This window comes from Choloepus didactylus, chromosome 6, assembly GCF_015220235.1.
Source record: "Choloepus didactylus isolate mChoDid1 chromosome 6, mChoDid1.pri, whole genome shotgun sequence".
In the NCBI taxonomy this organism is placed as follows: domain Eukaryota; kingdom Metazoa; phylum Chordata; class Mammalia; order Pilosa; family Megalonychidae; genus Choloepus; species Choloepus didactylus.
In genome coordinates this window covers 14236742-14259193 of record NC_051312.1, presented here as the reverse complement: position 1 = coordinate 14259193, position 22452 = coordinate 14236742, and the positions used below count along the sequence as shown (strand labels likewise).

The following is a 22452-nucleotide window of genomic DNA, read 5'->3' as shown; positions in this document are numbered from 1 at the left end:
GCTGCCTCTTTCAGCTTCTTTGGTGCTCTCTGAATTTCATCTCTTAGCTTCTGTATGTGTTTTATCCTCTTATAAAGGACTCCAGTAAGCAGATTAAGACCTACCTTGAAGGACGTGATCATATCTCAATTGAAATAACCTAACTAAAAGGTCCCACCTATAATAGGTCTGCACCCACAGAAGTGGATTAAAAGAACATGGCCTAAGGACCAAAGATGGTGGCATAGAGAGGAGTGGAAGCTAAGTAATCCCCCTGGAACAACTAAAAAAAACCAGAAACAACTAGTAAATAATCCAGAATAACTGCGGGGGGACAAAAAAAGACCGTCCACTCATCATACACCAACCTGAATTGGGAGGAATGCCCGAGATCACAGCATAAAATCTGTAAGTAAAACCTGCGGATCCAAGCCGGGGGCCCCTCCCCCATAGCCCAAGCTGCAAAGCCTCATGGTGCTAGAGAGAAGTTCTCTCCCAGCAAGTGACTATAGCTCAGCTGAGCTCCAACTGGGGTTTTAAGTAGCAAGTGTGAACTGCTCACTACAGGTACGAATCCCCAAAAAACGGACAGAGGCTTTGGGTGACAACTGACCTTGGAGAGCTGGAGGGTCACCTTGGACTAGGTTTGAAGGAGACTATCTGTTTCTTTTTTGGCTCAGTGGAGAAAGCCCCAGCCATTTTCCGTTCCCAGTGCTGTGACTCAGAGAAGGGTGGAGATAGCACAAGCAGAGAAAGAGACCATTGAAATGCTAATGACCTCCTCCTAGGGGATCTATCTTCTCTAAGAGGAAAGGGGTGGGGCCCTTTCCATTCAGAACCAGACTCCAGAGCCTGGGGGAACACGGCCATACCTCCTCACACCAGTCAAGAGTTATAGGCTAACAGGCGCCACCTGCTGGGCAGAAAATCACAGTGAAACCATGCCTAGACAACAGAAAATTACAACCTACACTAAGAAAAACGAAGTTATGGCCCAGTCAAAGGAACAAATGTACACTTCAATTGAGATACAGGAATTTAAACAACTAATGTTAAATCAATTCAAAAGTTTAGAGAAGATTTCGCAAAAGAGATAGAGGCCGTAAAGAAAACACTGGAGAAAATGGAACACTACCTAACTCATTTTATGAAGCTAACATCAATCTAATACCAAAACCAGGCAAAGATGCTACAAAAAAGGAAAACTACTGGCCAATCTCCCTAATGAATATAGATGCAAAAATTCTCAACAAAATACTTTTTTACTTTAATTGTTCTTTTTCACTTTAATTTTTATTCTTATTATTTTTGTGTGTGTGGTAATGAAAATGTCAAAAATTAATTTTGGTGATGAATGCACAACTATATAATGGTACTATAAACAATTGAATGTATGCTTTGTTTTGTATGACTGCATGGTATGTGAATATATCTCAATAAAAATGAATTAAAAAAAAAAAAGAAAAAAGAAAACACTGGGCATACATAAGGAAGAAATCGAAAGTTCAAAAAAACAACTAGTAGAATCTATGGAAATGAAAGGCCCAACACAAGAGATGAAAGACACAATGGAAACATACAACAGCAGATCTCAAGAGGCAGAAGAGAACACTCAAGAACTGGAGAACAAAACACCTGAAAGCCTACACGCAAAGGAGCAGATGGAGAAAAGAATGAAAAAATATGAGCAACGTCTCCAGGAACTTAAGGATGAAACAAAGTATAAGAATGTATGTATCATTGGTGTCCTAGAAGGAGAAGAGAAGGGAAAAGGGGCAGAAGCAATAATAGAGGAAATAATTAATGAAAATTTCCCATCTCTTATGAAAGACATAAAATTACAGATCCAAGAAGCACAGCGTACTCCAAACAGAATAGATCTGAATAGGCCTATGCCAAGATGCTTAATAATCAGATTATCAAATGTCAAAGACAGAGAATCCTGAAAGCAGCAAGAGAAAAGCGATCTATCACATACAAAGGAAACTTAATAAGACTATCCATGGAGGCAAGGAGGAAGTGGTGTGATATATTTAAGATACTGAAAGAGGAAAACCACCAACCAAGAATCCTATATCCAGCAAAGCTGTCCTTCAAATATGAGGGAGAGCTCAAAATATTTTCTGACAAACAGACAATGAGAGGCTTTGTGAACAAGACACCTGCCCTACAGGAAATACTAAAGGGAGCACTACAGAGTGATAGAAGAAGACAGGAGTGCGTGGTTTGGAACACAATTTTGGGAGATGGTAGCACAGCAATTTAAGTACACTGAACAAAGATAACTATGAATACGGTTGAGAGAGGAAGGTTGGGAGCATGTGAGACACCAGAAGAAAGGAGGAAAGATAAAGACTGGGACTGTGTAATTTGGTGAAATCTAGAGTGTTCAACAATTGTGATAAAATGTACAAACGTTCTTTTACGAGGGAGAACAAGCAGATGTCAACCTTGCAAGGTGTTAAAAATGGGGAGGCATTGGGGGAGGGATGCAATCAGCATAAACTAGAGACTGTAACTAATAGAATCATTGTATTATGCTTGCTTTAATGTAACAAAGGTGATATACCAAGGTGAATGCAGATAAGAGGGGGGGATAGGGGAGGCATGTTAGACACTTGACATTGGTGGTGTTGTCTGACTCTTTACTTTGATTTAAGGTTATTTTTCCTTTTGCTGCTTCCTAGCTATCATTTTTTTCCCTCTTTCTTTTGCCTCTCTACCTTCTTTGACTCTCCCTCCCGCCTTGTTGAAGAAATGTAGATGCCCTTATATAGATAGTGGTGAAGGTTGTGAACACATAAATATATGACCATACAGAGAACCATCAATTATTTACTTAGGATGAAATGTATGGTGTGTGAACAAAACCATATTAAAAGAAAAAAATGGGTTGATGACAAAACCTTGAGGGAAATTTACTGAGTGAAATAAGCCAGACACATAGCACAAATATTGCAGGGTCTCACTGATAGGGACTAATTATAATATGTAAACTCATAGACATGAAATATAAGGTACCAAGATATAGGACGAGGCTTAAGAATGGGGAGTGGTTGCTTAGTATGAGCAGAATGTTCAACTAGGATGAACTTAAATGTTTGGAAATGAACAGAGGTGTCAGTAGCAAGATGTGAGAATAACTAACAGTGCTAAATGGTGCATGAATGACGTGGAAAGGGGAAGCTCAGAGTCATATATGTCACCAGAAGGAAAGTTGGAGATCAAAAGATGGGAATGTATAAAATTGAATCCTGTGGTGGGCAATGTCCATGATTAACTGTACAAATATTAGAAATCTCTTCCATGAACCAGAACAAATGTATGACAATATAATTAGAAGTTAATAATAGAGGAGCATATAGGGAAGAAATACATACCTGCGGTCGCAGTTGATTCGTCTGGGGGGGGGGGGGGGCGGCCGGTTGCTGAACCCTCGGCTATCGGCGTTGCTTGGAGGGTACCGGCGGCGGGGGCTCTTTCCCGGAGGCGAGGGCGAGGCGGGGGACTTGGCCAGGTCCCCGGCGGGAGGCGTGCAAGGTGTGGAGGGCGGCGAGAAGGGAAAGATAAGACACTCTTCCTCCAGTAAGGGTAGAACAAAAGGACTTTTATTCCGGGGTGAGCACAGGTTATATGGGCTGGCATAGAGGGCGGGGGTTGTTACAAGCCAATGCTGAGGGGATAAAGGCTAGGATTGGTTCTGAGAGGGTGCGGAGGTTAGGATTGGTTCTAAGAGGGCACGGAGGTTGTTCTAAAAGGTGCAGGAGTTGCTCTGGCAACGGTGTCTGGCAACAATGTATGCGCACTGGTGATGGGAGTTGCATTGGCAACGGGGAGTGTACGGGCAAGATAAGGAAGTGGGGGAAAGGGCGGTTGGGGGAAGGGCGGTTTCCTCCGGCAAGCCTCCCCCACCGGTGGTATTTTGGGTGAGGAAATGGGGCCTGCCTTCGACCTCGCTTCTTTAGGTCCGGGGGGCTGTGGAGGACACTGACTGCCCGTACCCACTACCCTCCCTAGGGGTTGCGCAGGTCCCCTAGCCCAGACCTGGTAAGTCGAGGTATATGCTCAGTAACCCGCAATTCCCCTTTCTTTTCTAATTTAAAGGAAGAGGTTTACCGGAGAAGTCCGCTAAGGGTGAGGGAAGGGGGAGGTCGGGGAAGGGAAAAAGGGGTTGACGGTGGCTCAGCGAGGCTGGAGCTCAGTGTTGGTGTGGTGCTCGGGCGCTCGACAAGGGCTTTGCTGCAGCGGGCTGGGCGAAGGTGAGGGGTTTAAAGTTCAGGGGTTCAGAGAAGCTGGAACTCGAGGCGAGAGCGATGTTCAGGTGATTGAGAAGGGCCTCGCGGTCGGCGGGTTGACCGGTGGCGTTGAGGTCGCGGAGGGTTGGTTGTCATCTCAGAGTGGGGAGCGTCAGAGGTGGCGAGTCGCTGATACTGGATTTGCACGAACGAGGAAAAAATGGCATCCGTTTGTTTCCTTACAAGCTGGACAATTCTGCGGATGAGGCAGGGTCCTAAGGTGAGAGCTAGAATAATCATTAGTAGAGGGCCGAGGAGAGGGAGGAGGTATGGGAGGAGGGGGGTAAAGATGTGGGACCAATAGCTGGTGGCTTTACGGTCTTTTTTGCGTTGTTCCAGTCCCTCTCGGACCTTCTTTAGGCTGTCCTCGACGAGACCTGTGGAATTGGCATATACACAGCACTCTTCTCCTAGGGCGGCGCAGAGGGCTCCTTCTTTGAGGAGGAGAAGGTCGAGACCTCGGCGGTTTTGGAGCACTACCTCAGAGAGGGAATTGACAGAATCTTTTACATGGGAAATAGCGTTTTGTAGGTGACGAATGTCCTCGTCAACAGCCGCCCTGAGGTGAGTTAGGGCGGAGCCTTTACTGGCTAATGCAGCGATTCCGGTGCCAGCGCCGGCAAGACCTAGGAGGGAGGCAATTGTGAGGGCGGTGATGGGCTCTCGCTTTTGCAGAAGGGCAGGAGCTGCAGTTCTTTCCAGACGGAGGAAGAAGTCTTCTTCGCTGTGGTATAAGACCCTAGGGATAAGGACAATTAGGAGGCAAGTTTCTTTATATTCACTGATGATATTTGTGCTGAGACAGGGGGTAAGTCCTGTAGAGGAGCAGAGCCATTGGGAGGAGTTATGAGGAATGAGAAATTTTGCCGAGCTGCTGGGAGATGAGTAGCTGGCACAGGCAGTGAGGTCGGGAGAGTTACTGGAGCGAGGGCGGACACACTTTCCTGTATAGGAGACTGAATGAAAGGTTAGGGGGACGGCAGAGGTATTCCAATTGCATTCCAAGGGGCTGTCTTCTGTGCTTTCTGAAAACGAGAGGTTGGAGGCAACGGGCTCGTACAGGGAGGATGCGGTGGAGAGGCAGAGCCAGCAGGAGGAGGTAAAATTGGGGTTGGAGGAGTTCACTGAGGCAAAGGCGGCTTGGATGAGGCTGAGGAGGGGAGAGGAATAACGAGAAGGGGGCAGAGGAAGCTGGGGTGGTGGGGTTTGAGATATAGCTGAGGTGCGGCTGGTTGGAGCTGAGGTGCGGCTGGAGGGCTGTGGAAAAAGAGGGTTCACTCGGACTGGGGTCTAGGCCCAGGTGTACTGTTGTCATCTGGTGCGTCACGCTGCGGAGCTGGCGGCGTTCTCGTCTCGTTGGACGCGTGGTCGCTGGTGGCGGGCCGGATTGCCCTTCCTGGGATCCATATTGGTTGTGCTGCATCATCTGGGAAAACACAAGCAAACCCGCGCCCCTGGGCGAGGAGTGGGGAGGGACCTTTCCAGGTATTATTCTCCGGGTCCTTCCAGTAAACCATCGGGGCCTGGGTGGGCCTATACGAGGGCCCCCAATGTTTATGTAGGGGCGAAAGCCCTTCCTTATTGAATGTGAGTAGATTAAGGTGAATAAGGGCTGCTATAACAAGGTCCCCTGGAGTTACCTGGGGGAGCATTGCCCTTTCTTTTTCAATTTGTGTTTTTAAGCGGCGATGGACTGCTTCCACAATGGCTTGTCCCTGTGGATTATAGGGGATGCTGAAATGATGGGTGATGTTATATAACTGAAGAAAGGCCGCAAAGGAGGCACTGCGATAGGCAGGCCCATTGTCCGTTTTTATGTCCCAGGGGACTCCCATGAAGAGAATTCCCTGTCTTAGGGCCTTGATACAGTGTTTGGCCGTTTCCCCGGCGAGGGGGACTGCATAACACATGGCTGAGAAGGTGTCAATCATTACATGTACATACTTAAGGTGCCCAAAGGACGGAACATGAGTTACATCCATTTGCCATCTAGAATTGGGTTTTAGGCCTCGTGGGTTGACTCCCTGAGGTTGCAGGGGGCCAAGCGGCGCAAAGGGCGCACAAGTTGTACAATTGCGGACAAGATGTTTACAGGTGTCTAGGGGAAGGTCACATAAATGATGTAACGACATAGCCGAAAAGTGAAACCTGGAATGCAATAACTTGGCCTGGTTAACAGCGTCCCCCGGAGGGGCCGCTGTGCGAGTTAGCATTGCTTGGGTATTTTGAGCTGAGACCGCTTGGTCTACTATACTGTTGCCATTAGCCAAGGGCCCCGGAAGGCCTGAGTGACTACGAATGTGGCTAACGAACCAAGGATCCTGTCTATGCTCTAAGATGCTTCTGAGGTCAGAAAGTGCTTTATCAATGGCCGAGTCTCCCGGGGAAAAAGGTGGAAAATGCAAGGACTCGGCAGACCTGATACGTGTAGAGGCTGTCAGTGAAAATGTTTACTGGGTGGTTGCAGTGGGCGTTTAGCGCGTATGACACTGCCAGAATTTCCCCCACTTGGACTGAATGAAGGTTGACATAACTGAATAGGCGGGGTTCCGGATGGTCCTGCGAATAAGAGAGGAAGGCGAAACGGGTTTTGGAGGCGTCAGTAAAGACGGTAGTGGCACCCGGAATGGGTGCAGAGGAGGGGAAAGGATGGAAGGGGCTGCGGAAGGGAAGCTTGGTGAGTCCCTGTAACAGCCGATGGCTGGGATAGTGGCAGCTGAATTCCCCATGAAATCCTTCTAAAAGGATTTGCATGTCCGGGTTGTCACGTATAAGCAGGCGGGTTTGGCCTGTGTCTAGGGGCCAAACAATTTTTTCTGGCGGCTCTTCGAATACATGAACAGCCAAGGTAACTAGATCTGAAGCTAGGCTGATCCAGAGCCGCACTGCAGGGCAAATCTTCCTAAGTCGACTTTTAGCGGGATGCGCCCAAAGTAGAGGGCCTTCCTGCCACAGGCAGCCCATAGGTGTGCCGGGCGTAGGGAGGATGAGTGCTATAAGATTGCCCTCTTTAGTGCTGAACCTGTTGAGACAGCAGGCAGCGAGTGCCTTGTTAATTGCGGCAATGGCTTCCTTTGCCTCCTGGGTGAGCTTAATGCGCCGGGAGATTGCTAGCGGCGGGGCTTCAGGGACACTCAGCAGCATAAAGAGTGGTTGTAGTTGTGCTGTGGTGATCGGCAACGCAGAGCGGAGCCAATTGATCTGACCGCAGAGCTGTTGAAGCTCAGTGATAGTGACCCGGTCCGGTATGTCCAGCTGGGGAGCGGACGGAGCAATGGTTTTATCAATACTAAACCCTAAGAAGGCTAATGGTGGCACAATTTGAACTTTATCGGGTTGAATCGTAAGGCCGAGGTCAGCTAAATTAGTAGTAAGGTCTTTTAGGATTAGAGGAAGAGCCTCGGCGTCTTCAGAGGCCACTAAGATGTCATCCATGTAATGGATGAGCATGGCCCGCTTTCACAGGGGGGCCACTGCGTGATTAACATACATCTGGCAGATGGCCGGACTGTTACGCATTCCTTGAGGGAGGACTTTCCATTGATACCTACTAGCCGCGCTCGCGTGATTGGGGACGGGGACTGTAAAGGCAAAGCGCGGGCGGTCTCGCTCATGTAGCGGGATGGAAAAGAAACAGTCTTTGATGTCAATGGTGGCTACATGATAATGGGCCGGGATGGCCACCGGATGGGGGAGGCCAGGCTGTGGGGAACCCATGGGAAGAATATGCTTATTGATTTCCCGCAAATTATTGAGGAGCCTAAATTTCCCTGTGGTTTTTTTATGAATAACAAATACTGGCGAATTATTGGGACTAGTAGAAGGTTCTATGTGGCCAGCATCCAATTGTTCTTGTACAAGGGCTTGGAGTGCTACTAATTTATGCGTGGGAAGGGGCCACTGCTCCACCCATATAGGTTTCTCGGTATCCCACTGCAGAGGAACAGGCGTTGGAGGTGTTAAACGAGCAGTGGCGCACATTATTGGGGGGGCTGCGCGGTAAGCACTGCCCCAAAAGCGGCAAGGATATCACGGCCCCATAAAATTTGGTCTATGGTGTGCAGAAATAACGGGCGGAAGGTGCCTGAGTGGCCCTCTTCATCTTCCCACTTAATGGGTCTCATGGCCTGAAGAGAAGTAGAGGTACCAGTGGCTCCCACTACCGAGGGACCATCAAGAACCATGCACATGGTGGCATACTGAGCGGGCATGCAAGAGACTTCTGCCCCTGAATCGAGCGTGCCTGTGTACCATTGCCCCTCTATTCTTAACTTACGAGTAGGTTTTTCTGGAGTGATGGGGACTGTCCAGAGAAGCGTTTTATTGTCGGAGCATTGATTAGTTTTATTGGAACCGGCCGGCATGCTGCCTCTTAGGGGCGGGGCTGAGGCTTGCCCCGCTTGGAGTTTAAAGCTTGCTCAGTGCTCTGGTGTTGACTACCGCCAGGGCACCAGGGATAGCAGAATTTTTTTAAATCTTTCTCGTTAAGGTCTCTGTGGCTGCTTTTGCAATCGCGCGCCCAGTGATAACCACGTTGGCAGCGCGGGCATGGAGTGGGAGGGGGGGCGCCCATTGCATTGCATGGGAGGCGGGCGTTTGACCTCTGTATTGGGGCACTCCCGGGCAAAATGACCGCTCTGCCCGCACTTAAAACAACCGGTGGTGGCGGCTAAGGCGGCAGTGACAGCGCCAGAGACAGCCTGGGCTAGGGACGCGGCAGCTGGGTCAAAGGCGCTGCAAGCGAGAACCCAGTCGTTTAGACTTTTTTCCCGCAATGGGAGAATGGCTTGCTTACAGGGGGGGTTAGTCCCTTCTAGAATGAGTTCGCGGGTGAGCGCTAGCTGGGCTTGGGGGTCGGTAACTTTTCTAGCACAGGCCTCTTCAACCCTGGAAACGAAGGTGGCAAAAGGTTCGTTTGGCTCCTGGAGGAGCTTGGTAAATTTGTCAGGTCGACGGGCAGAGCAGTTGGCAAACACGCGTAAGGCGATGCCTCTGAGGACAGTCCAGAAGGTAGCAGGGACATTAATATAAGCAGACGCACTTAGAAACACTCCAGTGCCCAAACAGGCTTCGGGGGGATGATAGACTCCAATGGCTGCGTCCTGCTCACTTTGCTTAGCTGCTTCCGCCTGGAAGTGAGCACGCCAGTCAACAAACTGACCGGGGTTAAGAATGGAACGGGCAAGCGAGGCCCAGTCTTGGGGGATGCAATAGTCCATGCCGAGATCCTGCAGTATTTGGGAAGCGTATGGGCTACCTAACCCGTCCTCCTTGACGGCCCTGCGAAGCTGCTTGATAGTATCTGAGTCAATGGGATACCAGTCGTACGGTTTCTGTGGGGTGGGGGCAAGGTTAAGAGGAAAGCAGCGAAAAGCACGAGAGAAAGGAGGACGCGCTTGCAGAGGGCTTGGCGCGGGAGTGGGGGTAGGGGGAGCGTTGCCCCAAGGGTTGCCTTGAGGTGTAGAAGGAAGCCAGGGGTTGTTAGTCGGCAGGGTGGGAGGAGCGGCGGCAGCTGCCGGTAGCGGCTCCGAGGGGGAGCTTGTCGAAGGGGAAGGCGGAAATGGGAGGCCCCAAGCGTCGCAAGATGGCGGCGCGGTAGGCGTGGCCAAGACACAAGATGGTGGATCAGCCCCGCCCTGTGAAAGGGCGGGGTCCAAGGCACAAGATGGTGGACTAGCTCCGCCCCATGAAAGGGCAGGGCCCAAGGCACAAGATGGCGGACTAGCTCCGCCCTGTGAAAGGGCAGGGTAAAGCGCATGCGGTTTCCGGCAGGGCTTAGGGCTGACGTCATCACTAGAGCACTTCCTCCCCTCGATGGAAGAAGAAGGAGGAAGTTCGCCATCTTGGAGCAGTCTGGGGGGGCGGTTGCAAAGAGGCACAGGGCGCCAAACAAAGAAACAAAGACACAAAGGACTACAGCAAAGTAATGGAGGGGAAGAGGGAGAGCTACTGGAGGAAGAGTGTCAGGAGGAATGGGGGACATAGAAGAAAAGGACGAGAGGCAGCCGGGATAATTGGGGAAGGGAGGAGCGGCTCCGGAGCGGCGAGGGAGAGGCGGCCCCTGACACGGAGCGGCGAGGGAGGAGCGGCTCCGGGAGCGGCGAGGGAGAGGCGGCCCTTACCTTGCAGGCGAGGAGAAGGGAAGCTGGAGAGGCATCCGGGCGAGCGGGTGGTTTTACTGGACCGCTGCGTGGAGAGGACTTTTAATTCCAGGGGCCCCACGTTGGGCGCCAGTTGCGGTCGCAGTTGATTCGTCTGGGGGGGGGGGGCGGCCGGTTGCTGAACCCTCGGCTATCGGCGTTGCTTGGAGGGTACCGGCGGCGGGGGCTCTTTCCCGGAGGCGAGGGCGAGGCGGGGGACTTGGCCAGGTCCCCGGCGGGAGGCGTGCAAGGTGTGGAGGGCGGCGAGAAGGGAAAGATAAGACACTCTTCCTCCAGTAAGGGTAGAACAAAAGGACTTTTATTCCGGGGTGAGCACAGGTTATATGGGCTGGCATAGAGGGCGGGGGTTGTTACAAGCCAATGCTGAGGGGATAAAGGCTAGGATTGGTTCTGAGAGGGTGCGGAGGTTAGGATTGGTTCTAAGAGGGCGCGGAGGTTGTTCTAAAAGGTGCAGGAGTTGCTCTGGCAACGGTGTCTGGCAACAATGTATGCGCACTGGTGATGGGAGTTGCATTGGCAACGGGGAGTGTACGGGCAAGATAAGGAAGTGGGGGAAAGGGCGGTTGGGGGAAGGGCGGTTTCCTCCGGCAAGCCTCCCCCACCGGTGGTATTTTGGGTGAGGAAATGGGGCCTGCCTTCGACCTCGCTTCTTTAGGTCCGGGGGGCTGTGGAGGACACTGACCGCCCGTACCCACTACCCTCCCTAGGGGTTGCGCAGGTCCCCTAGCCCAGACCTGGTAAGTCGAGGTATATGCTCAGTAACCCGCACATACCTATTGCAAACTATATACTACAGTTAGTAGTATGTCAACATTTTTTCATAAACAGTAACAAATGTACTATACCAACACTACAAGTCAACAATTGAGGGGGGTTGGTTAGGGATATGGGAGGATTCGAGTTTCCTTTTCTTTTTTTCTTTTTTCATCTTTCACTTTATTTCTTGTCTGGAGTAATGAAAATGTTCTAAAAATTGAACAAAAATTAAGTGTGGTGATGGATGCACAGCTGTATGAGGGTACCGGGGCAACTGACTGTACACTTTTTGATCTTTGGATAATTGTATGGTATGTGAACAATCCCAATAAAAATTAAAAAGGAAAAAAAAAAAAAAAAGGCAAGGGACCAGGAATTTTGACATTTGGGCCTCTGACATTTGGGTGGGGAGCACTGAGTAGGGGCTGCCATCCATTCTACCGGCTGTTATTGTTGCCTGTCTAGTGAAATCAGGATTCTTAAGATTCCAAAGGTGAGCTATCTCATCAGTTGTCAAAGTGGCACACAGGCCACCTTCAGGTATCCTTTAAACAGGAAGGAGAAAGAGAAAAAGCTTTGCTCACAAAAATGATGTGTTACCATTACTTGTATATACATAAAGTATCTCTGGGGTGCAAAAGAAACTGATGACATTGTCACACCTATGGTGAAGAGATCTGGGTAGGTAGGATACAGGGTGGGAGAAAATTCTCATGTTATACCTTTTTGTACATTTAAACTATGTGAATATATTATCTATTCAAAAAATAAATTAAAATGTGAAAGCTAAAAAAAAAAAAAAAAAAGAACATGGCCTAAAGGGTAAAGGTTGAAACTGACTTGTGTTAAAACTTCAACTTCCATGTGAGACCAAGGGAAGAAATGTTTATTTGGTGTAGGATCTATATTTTCTAAACAATGTAACTTCTACAGTCAGTTTGTTCAACCACCACAATTACATGGAACTTTGAATAGGAAGTGAGATATGGTAGATCTGTACAGGTTAGAGTGAAATAGCAACACTTCCAGAAGTAATTTGGGCGGAGAATAAAAATATATATTTGGGGCACCCCTGAGGAGCTGGGGGAGGATGCAGAGGTGTTGGACTTCCTCACCTGGATTGTTGCTGATGTTTTCACAAACACTGGGGACTGATGGCTTGACATGCTGAGCCCTCTGTCTTGGGGCTTGGCCCTATGAAGCTTGTTACTGCAAAGGAGAGGCTAAACCTGCTTATAATTGTGCCTCAGAGTCTCCCCCGAGTGCCTCTTTGTTGCTCAGATTGGCCCTCTCTCTCTAACTAAGCCACCTTGGCAGGTGATCTCACTGCCCACTCCCCTATGTGGTACCTGACTCCCAGGGGCATAAATCTCCCTGGCAATGTGGGTATGACTCCTGGGATGTTCTAGTTTGCTAATGCTGCCAGAATGCAAAACACCAGAAATGGATTGGTTTTTATAAAAGGGGATTTATTTGGTTACAAAGTTACAGTCTTAAGGCTATAAAGTGTTCAAGGTAAGTCATCAACAATCAGGTACCTTCACCAGAGAATGGCCAGTAGTGTCCAGAAAACCTCTATTAGCTGGGAAGGCACGTGGCTGGTATCTGCTCCAAAGGTCTGGTTTCAAAATGGCTTTCTCCCAGAAGGGTCCTCTCTAGGCTGCAGTTCCTCAAAAATGTCACTCTTAGTTGCACTTGGAGTATTTGTCCTCTCTTAGCTTCTCCAGAGCAAAAGTCTGCTTTCAACGGCCGTCTTCAAACTCTCTCTCATCTGAAGCTCCTGTGCTTTCTTCTAAGTGTCCCTCTTGGCTGTAAATCTTCTTCAAAACATCACTCACAGCTGCACTGAGTTCCCTCTGTCTATCAGCTCATTTATATGGCTCCAGTGACTCAACTTAGACTCACCCCGAATGGGCGGAGCAACACCTCCATGGAAATTATCCAATCAGAGTCATCACCCACAGCTGGGTGGGGCGCATTCCAAAAAAACACTAAAAGAATTACAATCTAATCAACACTGATAACATCTGCCCACAAGATTGCATCAAAGATAATGGCATTTGGGGGACACAACATACTCAAACTGGCACACTAATCAACACTGATATGTCTGCCCACACAAGATTACATCAAAGATAATGGCGTTTTGGGGGACATAATAGATTCAAACCAGCACATGGGATGAATCTGGACCCGGCATTGTGGGATTGAGAACATCTTCCTGACCAAAAGGGGAATGCAAAATGAAACGAAATAAAGCCTCAGTGGCTGAGCGATTTCAAATGGAGTCCAGAGGTCACTCTGGTGGACATTCTTACTCACTCTATAGATAACACTTTTTAGGTTTTAATCTATTGGAATAGCTAGAAGTAAATACCTGAAACTACCAAAGTCCAACTCAGTAGCCTGGACTCTTGAAGACCATTGTATAACAATGTAGATTACAAAGGGTGACAGTGGGATTGTGAAAACCTTGTGGATTGCACTCCCTTTATCCAGTGTATGGATGGATGAGTAGAAAAATGGGGACAAAAACTAAATGAAAACTAGGGTGGGATGGGGGGATGATTTGGGTGTTCTTTTTTATTTTTATTTTTTATTCTGATTCTGATTCTTTCTGGTGTAAGGAAAATGTTGAAAAATAGATTGAGGTGATGAATGCACAACTGAATGATGGTACTGTGAACAGCTGATTGTACACCATGGATGATTGTATGGTACATGAATATAGCTCAATAAAACTGAATTTAAAAAAAAAAAAGAACATGGCCTTTTCTGGGGTACAAATGGCTTCAAACAACCACAAGAGCTCATACAGAAAAAAATATAATAAATATCAATGATTATTTCCCTTTGTCTCTCAATTATCAGAATAATGAGTCAGGGCCTAGCATTCTCCAATGGCAACAAATTAGATGTTTTATTTATTTTTTTAATTTGTAATGTAATTTTATTGAAATATATTCACATACCATACAATCATCCAAAGTGTACAATTGTTCACAGTTTCATCATATAGTTGTGCATTCAACAACACAATCAATTTTTGAACATTTATATCACTCCAAAAAATAAAAATGAAAATAAGAATAAAAATAAAAGCAAAAGAGAACACTCAAAACATCCCATACCCCTTCTCCCCCCTCATTTACTTTTTTTAATTAAACTGTATTCACATACCTTATAATCATCCAAAGTGTAAAACAATTGTTCACAGTATCATCATATAGTTGCACATTCATCACCGCAGTCAATTTTTGAACATTTTCATTACTCCAAAAATACAAATAAAAATAAAAGTAAAAAGAACACTCAAATCGTCCCATACCCCCCTCCTCCATATTAAGCATTTACTTTTTGTCTCCAGTTTTCTACTCATTTGTCCATACACTGGGTTAAGGGAGTGTGAGCCATAAGGTTAATCACATGGTCACACCATATAAGCTAATAGTTATGCAGTCACTTTTAAGAATCAAGGATACTGGATTGCAATTCAACAACTTCAGATATTTCCTTCTAACTATCCTAATAAACTAAAAACAAAAAGGGATATCTATATAACGCATAAGAGTTACCTCCAGAATGACCTTTCAACTCCATTTGAAATCCCTCAATCATTGAAACTTTATTTTGTTTCAATTGTCCTCCTCCTTTTAGTCCAAAAGTCCTTCTCAGTCACATGATACAGGCTCCAGGCTCCTCCCTGGGAGTCATATCCTGCGTTGCCAGGGAGATTTACACCCCTGGAAGTCATGTCCCACAAAGCGGGGAGGACAGAGACTTTACCTGCCGAGTTCTCTTCGAGGGAGAGGACACATCTGAACAGCAAAAGAGGTCCCCTGAGGGTGACTCTTAGGCACGATTATGAGTAGGCTTAGCCTCTCCTTTGCAGTATCAAGCTTCATAAGGGCAAGCCCCAAGATCGAGGGCTCAGCCTACTAAGCTGGTAGTCCCCAATTCTTACAAGAACATCAGGAATTCCCCAGCTGGGGAAGTTTAATATTTTCCACTTTTTTTCCACAGTCCCTCAAAGGGGCTTTGTAAATACTTTTTATTCTCTGCCCAGATTACTCTGGGTTGTATCAGGGCTTCATGAGAACCTGTACAAACAATAAGGTCTTATTCCCTCATTAAGGTTCCATGTAATTATGACATTTGAGTAAACTGACCATACAAGTAAAATTGTATAGTGTGCAACAGAAAACATAGATTTTGCACCATGTAACCATCTCTTCCTTTGGTCCCACACAGAAGACAAAGTTTTAAAACACGGTTAGTATCATCCTATACCCTTTAGTTGGATCTATCCCAATCTCAACCAAGTTCATTTTGTTCATATCTTCAATCGAAGTCTGATCTTTTCAGCCTCTTTAGCAGTTGATTCATGGGGCAATGCTGACACTCACAGCTGCCGAACTCTGGCTCCAAGTTCCAAGTGCCACACAGGGACTGACCACGTCACATACAAACAGCTCAGAATCTCAAAATTTAGAAATAACTGTTATAGCTCATGAATAAATGTGACTGCTATAAGAGCTTACAATCTAGGAACTTTTATATAAGCCTTCCCCTTTATAACCCATGCTCCCAGATTCAATTCTCAGAGTTTACACATTGTTAATAGTCTATATTAGTGATACATTATAATGTTTATCTTTTCATTTCTGTTTATTTCACTCAACCTACTGTCCTCAGGGTCCATTCACTTTGTTGCATACCTCTTAACTTCATTCCTTCTTGCTGATCCCTCATGCAAAAACTTTCTTATATTTGTACATTTAATCACACACATTGACAACTCTAGGTTTCACTACTTTGTACCATCCCAGTCTTTAGCTTCTATCTTTCCTTCTGGTGTCATACAGACCCCTAACCTTCTTCTTTCAACCATATTCACAGTTTTCTTTTTTTCAGTGTACTTACAATATTGTGCTACCATCACACAGTATTGTGCTATCCATTTCTAGATCTACACAATCAATCCTCTAGAACATTCTATACTCCTTCACCATCAAATGTGCAATCCTAGATGTTTTATGTATTGAGCTCACAGAATTCTATATATTTGATTTGTTTCAATCAATTTGATGTGATGCTCAAACTGTCCGACCTTTGTCCAGATGTTGTTGACCACACCCAATGTTCCGGCTCTTCAGGCTACCCCAGGATCATCTAGCACATTCCCTGGTCCAGCCCTGGAATCAGCCTGGATCTGCTTAGTGGGAAATGGTCTTTAAAGGCCAAATGTTAGACGTCAGGGCATTCACTCTTGGTGGGTTACCATTGCTTCCACGGTTTTCAGTGGACAGAGCCAGGACACACATATTTTCTTAGAAGAAGAAAAATAATTCATTAGGACAAACTTATACTTCCCATTCAAATTTAAGACTGTAAGTTTTTACTTAACCTTTTTGATTTTGTGCTTATATCTCTTTTCCCTTACACTGAAAGCCTTGCTTCATAACAACACAAACATAATTATCTATTTGTTTTAACTTAAAACATACATATGATAGTTTCAAAATAACAGTAGCAACATTACCAACAGTAAGATTACTGAATGCAGTTTCAAATTTTTTTGCTTTTGTTTTCTTCTGTTAGAAAATATCCCACTCTGAACGTTAGGACAAATTTCTGCATTTTAAAGCCATTTGAAGTAATTTTTTGCTCTACCCGGCTGTGTCACCAACTTGATAACAACCAGGATCATTTGTTTCAGTTTGCTTTCAATTTTAAGGGGCTTTTATTTTATTTTATTCTATTTGCAATTCTGTTAAACATTTATATGTTGCAAAGTCAAACTATAAAACAAGATAGTCTCATTTCCAACCCTGCCTCTTTCCACAAGTAACAATTTTTATTACTTTTCGATTTATTCTACAACTATTTCTTACTGAAAAGTATGTGTGTGTACATCTTACACGCAAACAAAATAATCAGCTATTGACACTGTTCTGTCCCTTTTTTTCTTTTCTTATTTTCTTAACAACACAATAGACTCTGCAGATTTTACCCATAACATTCCTTTTTCCATCTGCATTATACTCCATTGTGTGGATACATTATAGCTTATTCAACAGTGTCCTACTGATGGAAATTTTTGCCGTGTTTCTAATCTTCACTTAGTACAAATAATGTTGTAATGACTAGCTTGTACATACCTCCTTTTGCATTTTTTCCAACGTATCTTTGGGGTAGATCCTGGAAGTAGAACTGCTGAGTTAAAGGGCATATGCATGTATAATTTTTTGGATAATGTCAAATCCCCTCCATAGAGGTTGAAACATCCAAATGGAATTTTTTTTAATTTCAAATATTTATTTTGAAAAGTTTGAAAAATATACAAAATTAATGTGACTAGTACAATGATATATCCGTCACCCAGATTCAGTAAGCTTAAGATTTTGCCCATGTTACAGCTGTTATATATAGACCACTTAACCATGCTTTATTTTTATTGCCTCATAACAACCCCATGGGGTAGATATTCTTATATCTCCATCTTAAAGATGAGAAAACTGAAAGGCCTGGAGAGGTTAAGTTATTTGCCTGTAGTCACATAGTCAGTAGCCAGCATTCAAATCTTATCTGACACCAAACTTAGGCTCTCCACTGCACCACCCAGAGGTTTCGTAGCTTGTCCAACATTCCAAATGGATTTTTAACAATATATTAAAAAAAGAGGCGTAAGATGCAGAGACTCCACCCATCTACCACCCATCCTGGAGCTCACAGCAACTTCCATAGCCCCACCGGGGCCTTGAGAGTCTTGGAAGAAGGGACAAAATTCTATTTTCTTTGCTTTGGCTGGAGTAATACCAGTTTAATGAGCTAGCCCTGGGCAGTGCAGGGAGGCGTAGAGGAATGTCTTCTTTTTTTTTTAGGGGGGGGAAGTCTTCTTTGATTGATAAGGCACTTTAAAATTCATCATGCCTTTCTTAGGTTCCGTTTGGCATGCGAAAATATTTCCAAGGCCTTGATCTTATGGGGGGAATAATAGCAAGTGCTCACAAAAGGAAGTTTTTGTTAAGTTTGTTGGTTTAGCTGGCCCTAGTGGTCTTTCTTTACATATGGAAAGAAAATTAATATGGTTTGGAGGCATTTAGTCTTTTATTCATCCAACCAACGTGTATTGAACACCCACTCAACCAGTCTATTCTCACCTCTTGGCCAGAAATAAAAACCTGTGCAACCCTCTCTTTATCCAGTGTATGGACAGATGAGTGGGAAAATGGGGACAAAAATTACAGGAAGAAGAGGGTAGGACGGAGGGGATGGAAAGATTTAGGTGTTCTTTTTTGCTTTTATTTTTATTTTGGAGTAAGGAGAAGGTTCAAAAATCAATTCTGGTGATGACTGCACAACTGTATGATGGTGCTGTGAATAATTTATTGTACAATGTGGTTGACCATAGGGTGCATGAGTATATCTCAATTAAACTGTATTTTTAAAAAAGTAAATGAACAATGGGGGGGGGGGGAGTGAGATGTTTTTGTTCTTTTTTTATTTTAATTTTTATTTTATTCTCTGGAGTAAAGAAAATTTTCAAAGTTTTGATTGTGGTGATGAAACCACAACTATATAATGATACTGTGAACAACTGACTGTAGACTTTGAATGACTGTGTGTTATGTGATTATATCTCAATAAAATTGCACTAAAAATGAAACCAATAGAGACGAATGTAAAAATTAAAAAAAAAAATGTTTAAAGAATAAATGAGATAAAGACAACTTGAGATGAAAGAAAACTAAGAGAATTTGTTACCAGAAGCACACTGGAAGAAATGCTAAAGGAAGTTTTTCAGTCTGAAGGGAAATTATATGAGATGGAAATTTGGATCCTTTGAAAAGGATCAGAAATGGTAAATAAGTAGATAAAAGCAGAATGCTATTTTATCTCCCATTTTCCCTCTTAATTTCTTTAAAAGACACATAACACTTTAAAATAAAATTCTAACATTGTTGTGTAGAATTTAGCTTTATTATATATAACTGCAAGAAGAAGGAAATTCATAGAGTCAGACACTAGTATACAGGTTTTCAGGGTTTGGGGTAGGGTAGGGATTGGAGAGTGAGTACATTGCTACAGGATTTCTATTTGGGGAGATGGAAAAGCTTTGGTAACAGATGGTGGTGATGGTAGCACAACATTGTGAATATAATTGATACCACTGTGTTGTGTATCTGAATGTGGTTAAAATGGGAAATTTTAGATGATATATATGTTACTAGAATAAAAACTTAAAACACCATAGGACTGTACAACACAACCAGTGAACCCTAATATAAATTATGGACTATAATTAATAGTACAATTATAGTAATATTCTCTCACCAATTGTAACAAAGCTACCACACTAATGTAAAATGTTAACGGGAGAGCATATATGAGAACTCTGTATTTTTGCGTGATTTTTCTGTAAACCTACAACTTCTGTAATAAAAAATCAACATATGTAAATCACCGTTAAATAAAAAAAAACCTGTGCAACCGGCAGGCTGAATCCAGCCCACTGTTGCTTTAGGTTTGGCCCACACTGTGTTTTGTGAAAAGAAAAAAAATTGTTGCTTACATTTAAAAATCAGGGGGTTTCACGTAAATATCCAGACTTCTGACTTCTCTTGGAAAGTTAGCAAATGTGGCATCACTGGCCGGCCTTCCAGTGTGGCAACCACTGGCTGGAGCAGCACAAGGCTGTCCGTTTGTGGTGGAGCACATGCTGCTCGGGTCCACGATGCCCATCCGGCCCTTCCAGGACTTTCCTTGGCCTCCTGGGCCTTCAGTGCGTGAACTCTGCCCAAGACTGCAAGTTCCCTGAAAGCAAGGACTGCCCATACCTTCTTTGACTTTGACTTCCCAGCATCTGGCCCAGTCCCCAGCACACAGTGGGTCCTCAACAAATGTTTGTTTTGGATGAATAAAGTATCTTTTGAATGCATGCATCAAAACTCTTCCAATGTTAAAACCGTACAATTGTAACATGGCCGGAGCCTAGACCTTTAAAGCCAATGGGCAGCATGAGTGCCCCTGATCTGTCCATCCCACTTACAAGGCAATGGGCTGCCCCCAACATCTGCACTCCACAATTTGACTTCTCGTCCTCCTAGAGTCTTCTCTCTAAATACACAACATACGTCTCACAGGGTCTCTGGGAAGATTGAGTGTGATCATGAACATAAAGCATTGTATTAGTCAGGGCTCCCCAGAGCAACAGAACCAACAAGATACACATATATTTAAGAAATTTATAAGAAATTGGCTCGTGTGACCATGGGGACTGGCAAGTCTGAACCCCGTAGAGCAGGCCGCAGGCTAAAAGCTCCATTAAGGTGATATCAAATCCTTAATCCAAATTCCCTAGGAGAAGCTGGTTGGCTGGAAATTCCAGCAAGAGCCAATGTTAAAGTTAAAGGAGAAATTCTTTTTCTGTTCTCTGAAACCCTCAGTTCTGGCTTTTAGACTTCCAACTGATTGGATGAGGAGATTACCCATCTTGCTGAGGGCAATCTCCTGTGTTGGTTGTAGACGCAATCAACTGTTTATAGATACAAATCCCATCTACCAAATGCCCTCACGTAACCAGCAGGCCAGTGCTTCACCAAACAACTGGACACCATAACCCAGCCAAGTCCACATGAGAAATTGATCGTCATAAGCGTGGTGCCCTGGATTTTTATCAACACTTTTTTTTTTTTGACAGTCAACATAATAACTAACATTTATTGAATAGTAACTGCCAGCCATCCCATTTAATCTTCTAAACAGTCCCAAGGGGAGGTACTTTCATTATCCTTATTTGACAGCTGAGGACATTGTGGTTCAGGGAGGTAGGAAAATGTAAAACACACATAGCTTTAATGCGGGGCAATATCAGGACTAACAGTTGTGATTCTGGGCTGTGTCTTTTTTTTTTTAAATGGCTGGCTGCAATTTTATTTCCTTCTTACAATTTCATGGTATATTGGTGAATTATTAATGCTTTTTATAGTGATAGTCTTCCTACTTTTTTTTTTTTTTTTGTCAGCCACACCCAAAGAAGGAAATTACTATAGAAATCTCTGAAATTTGAGGATTTTCTAGGTCCTTTACTCATGATCACTGACCAGGTGGAGAGGATCTTATCAGGAAGATTTGCATGATGCTCAAGAGATGATTAGGGCAGGTCAGAGAGAATATAAGGAGCAGCTTTCCATGGCTGCTACATGCTGCAAACCCACTCTTTCCTGAGTGTTTGAGTTTAGGAAGGAAGCAGGAAGTGGTTTTGGGTCCTCGGGCTGGTGGCCCTCTCAGAGTGCTTGGTCACGTAAGTATGGGGCCTGCAAGCAGCATTATCTCTCCTTTTGGGCTCTTTCTTACCTTCTGACTCTCCAGCCTACCAGGGGGTGGAGAAGGGAATGTACTCAGCTGACGTTTCTGACCGTCTTAAATCTCATGTCTCCATTGATTGCTGAGTAGCTTGCCATGTGCACAGAGGGGCCCAGGGGTATTGGGCCAGCCTGCAGGGTTGTAGAGCTCCAGGTGCCATTAGTCGCATCATGGGTTTTGTGAATGGTGCTCCCCAAAATTGTTCAGTGCACAACCTGTGCAGCTGTAAGTGTGGTCCTGCTTTGGAACAGCTCTTCTCCCACATTTGCTTCCAGGTCTTCTCTCTGCTCTCTCTTCCTCTGTGTTTCTATCTGTATGTGTCTCTGCATCTCCATCTCTGGCTCTGTATCTCTCACCTCTGTCTCCCTGTCTCTTTGGGTGTCTCTGTATATGCAGGACTCTATGTTTCTCTCTGTTTTTACTCTTTCCTGTTTCTCTACCTTCTTTGTTTCTCTAATTTATTCCCCACCTCAGCTTCCTTGAGTTTTCTCATTTCCTGGCTTCCTTCCTCACATAACTCTTCTGGTTGGATCTTGGAGCAAGATGAGGAGAACCACTTACAGGCCCAGCTTTGCCAGCAACAGGTGGTGTGATCCCAGTCAAGCGGCAAAAATTCTCTGCATTTCAAATTCCTCTGCTGTTAAGAGAGAGAATGATCCCCACTCCACCTCCCTCCCTGGGCTGCTTTAAGAAAGATACAGAAATGGCAGTGGAAACTGGAATGGCTGTCACTGTCGAGACTGACGACAGTGTCAGGGGCATTGTCACTCACTATCCAAAACATTCCAGGTGACCAGGTGAAGAGGATTTTGTTATTCTATCTTTTCACAGATGGGGAAACTGAGGCCCAGAAAGGACACATGACTTTACCAAGATTATGCAACAGAAACTGG

The 22452-nt window shown here is 45.1% G+C and overlaps 1 protein-coding gene across 1 annotated transcript in view; it reads left to right on the top strand.

The window, feature by feature from the left end:
- The window catches only part of LOC119536588 (pregnancy-associated glycoprotein-like), a 72453-nt gene that overhangs the window by 22190 nt on the left and 27811 nt on the right, over nt 1-22452 (top strand). The window contains 1 exon segment of the mRNA XM_037839441.1: nt 21436-21497. Within this exon segment, the coding sequence (XP_037695369.1) occupies nt 21436-21497 (62 nt within the window).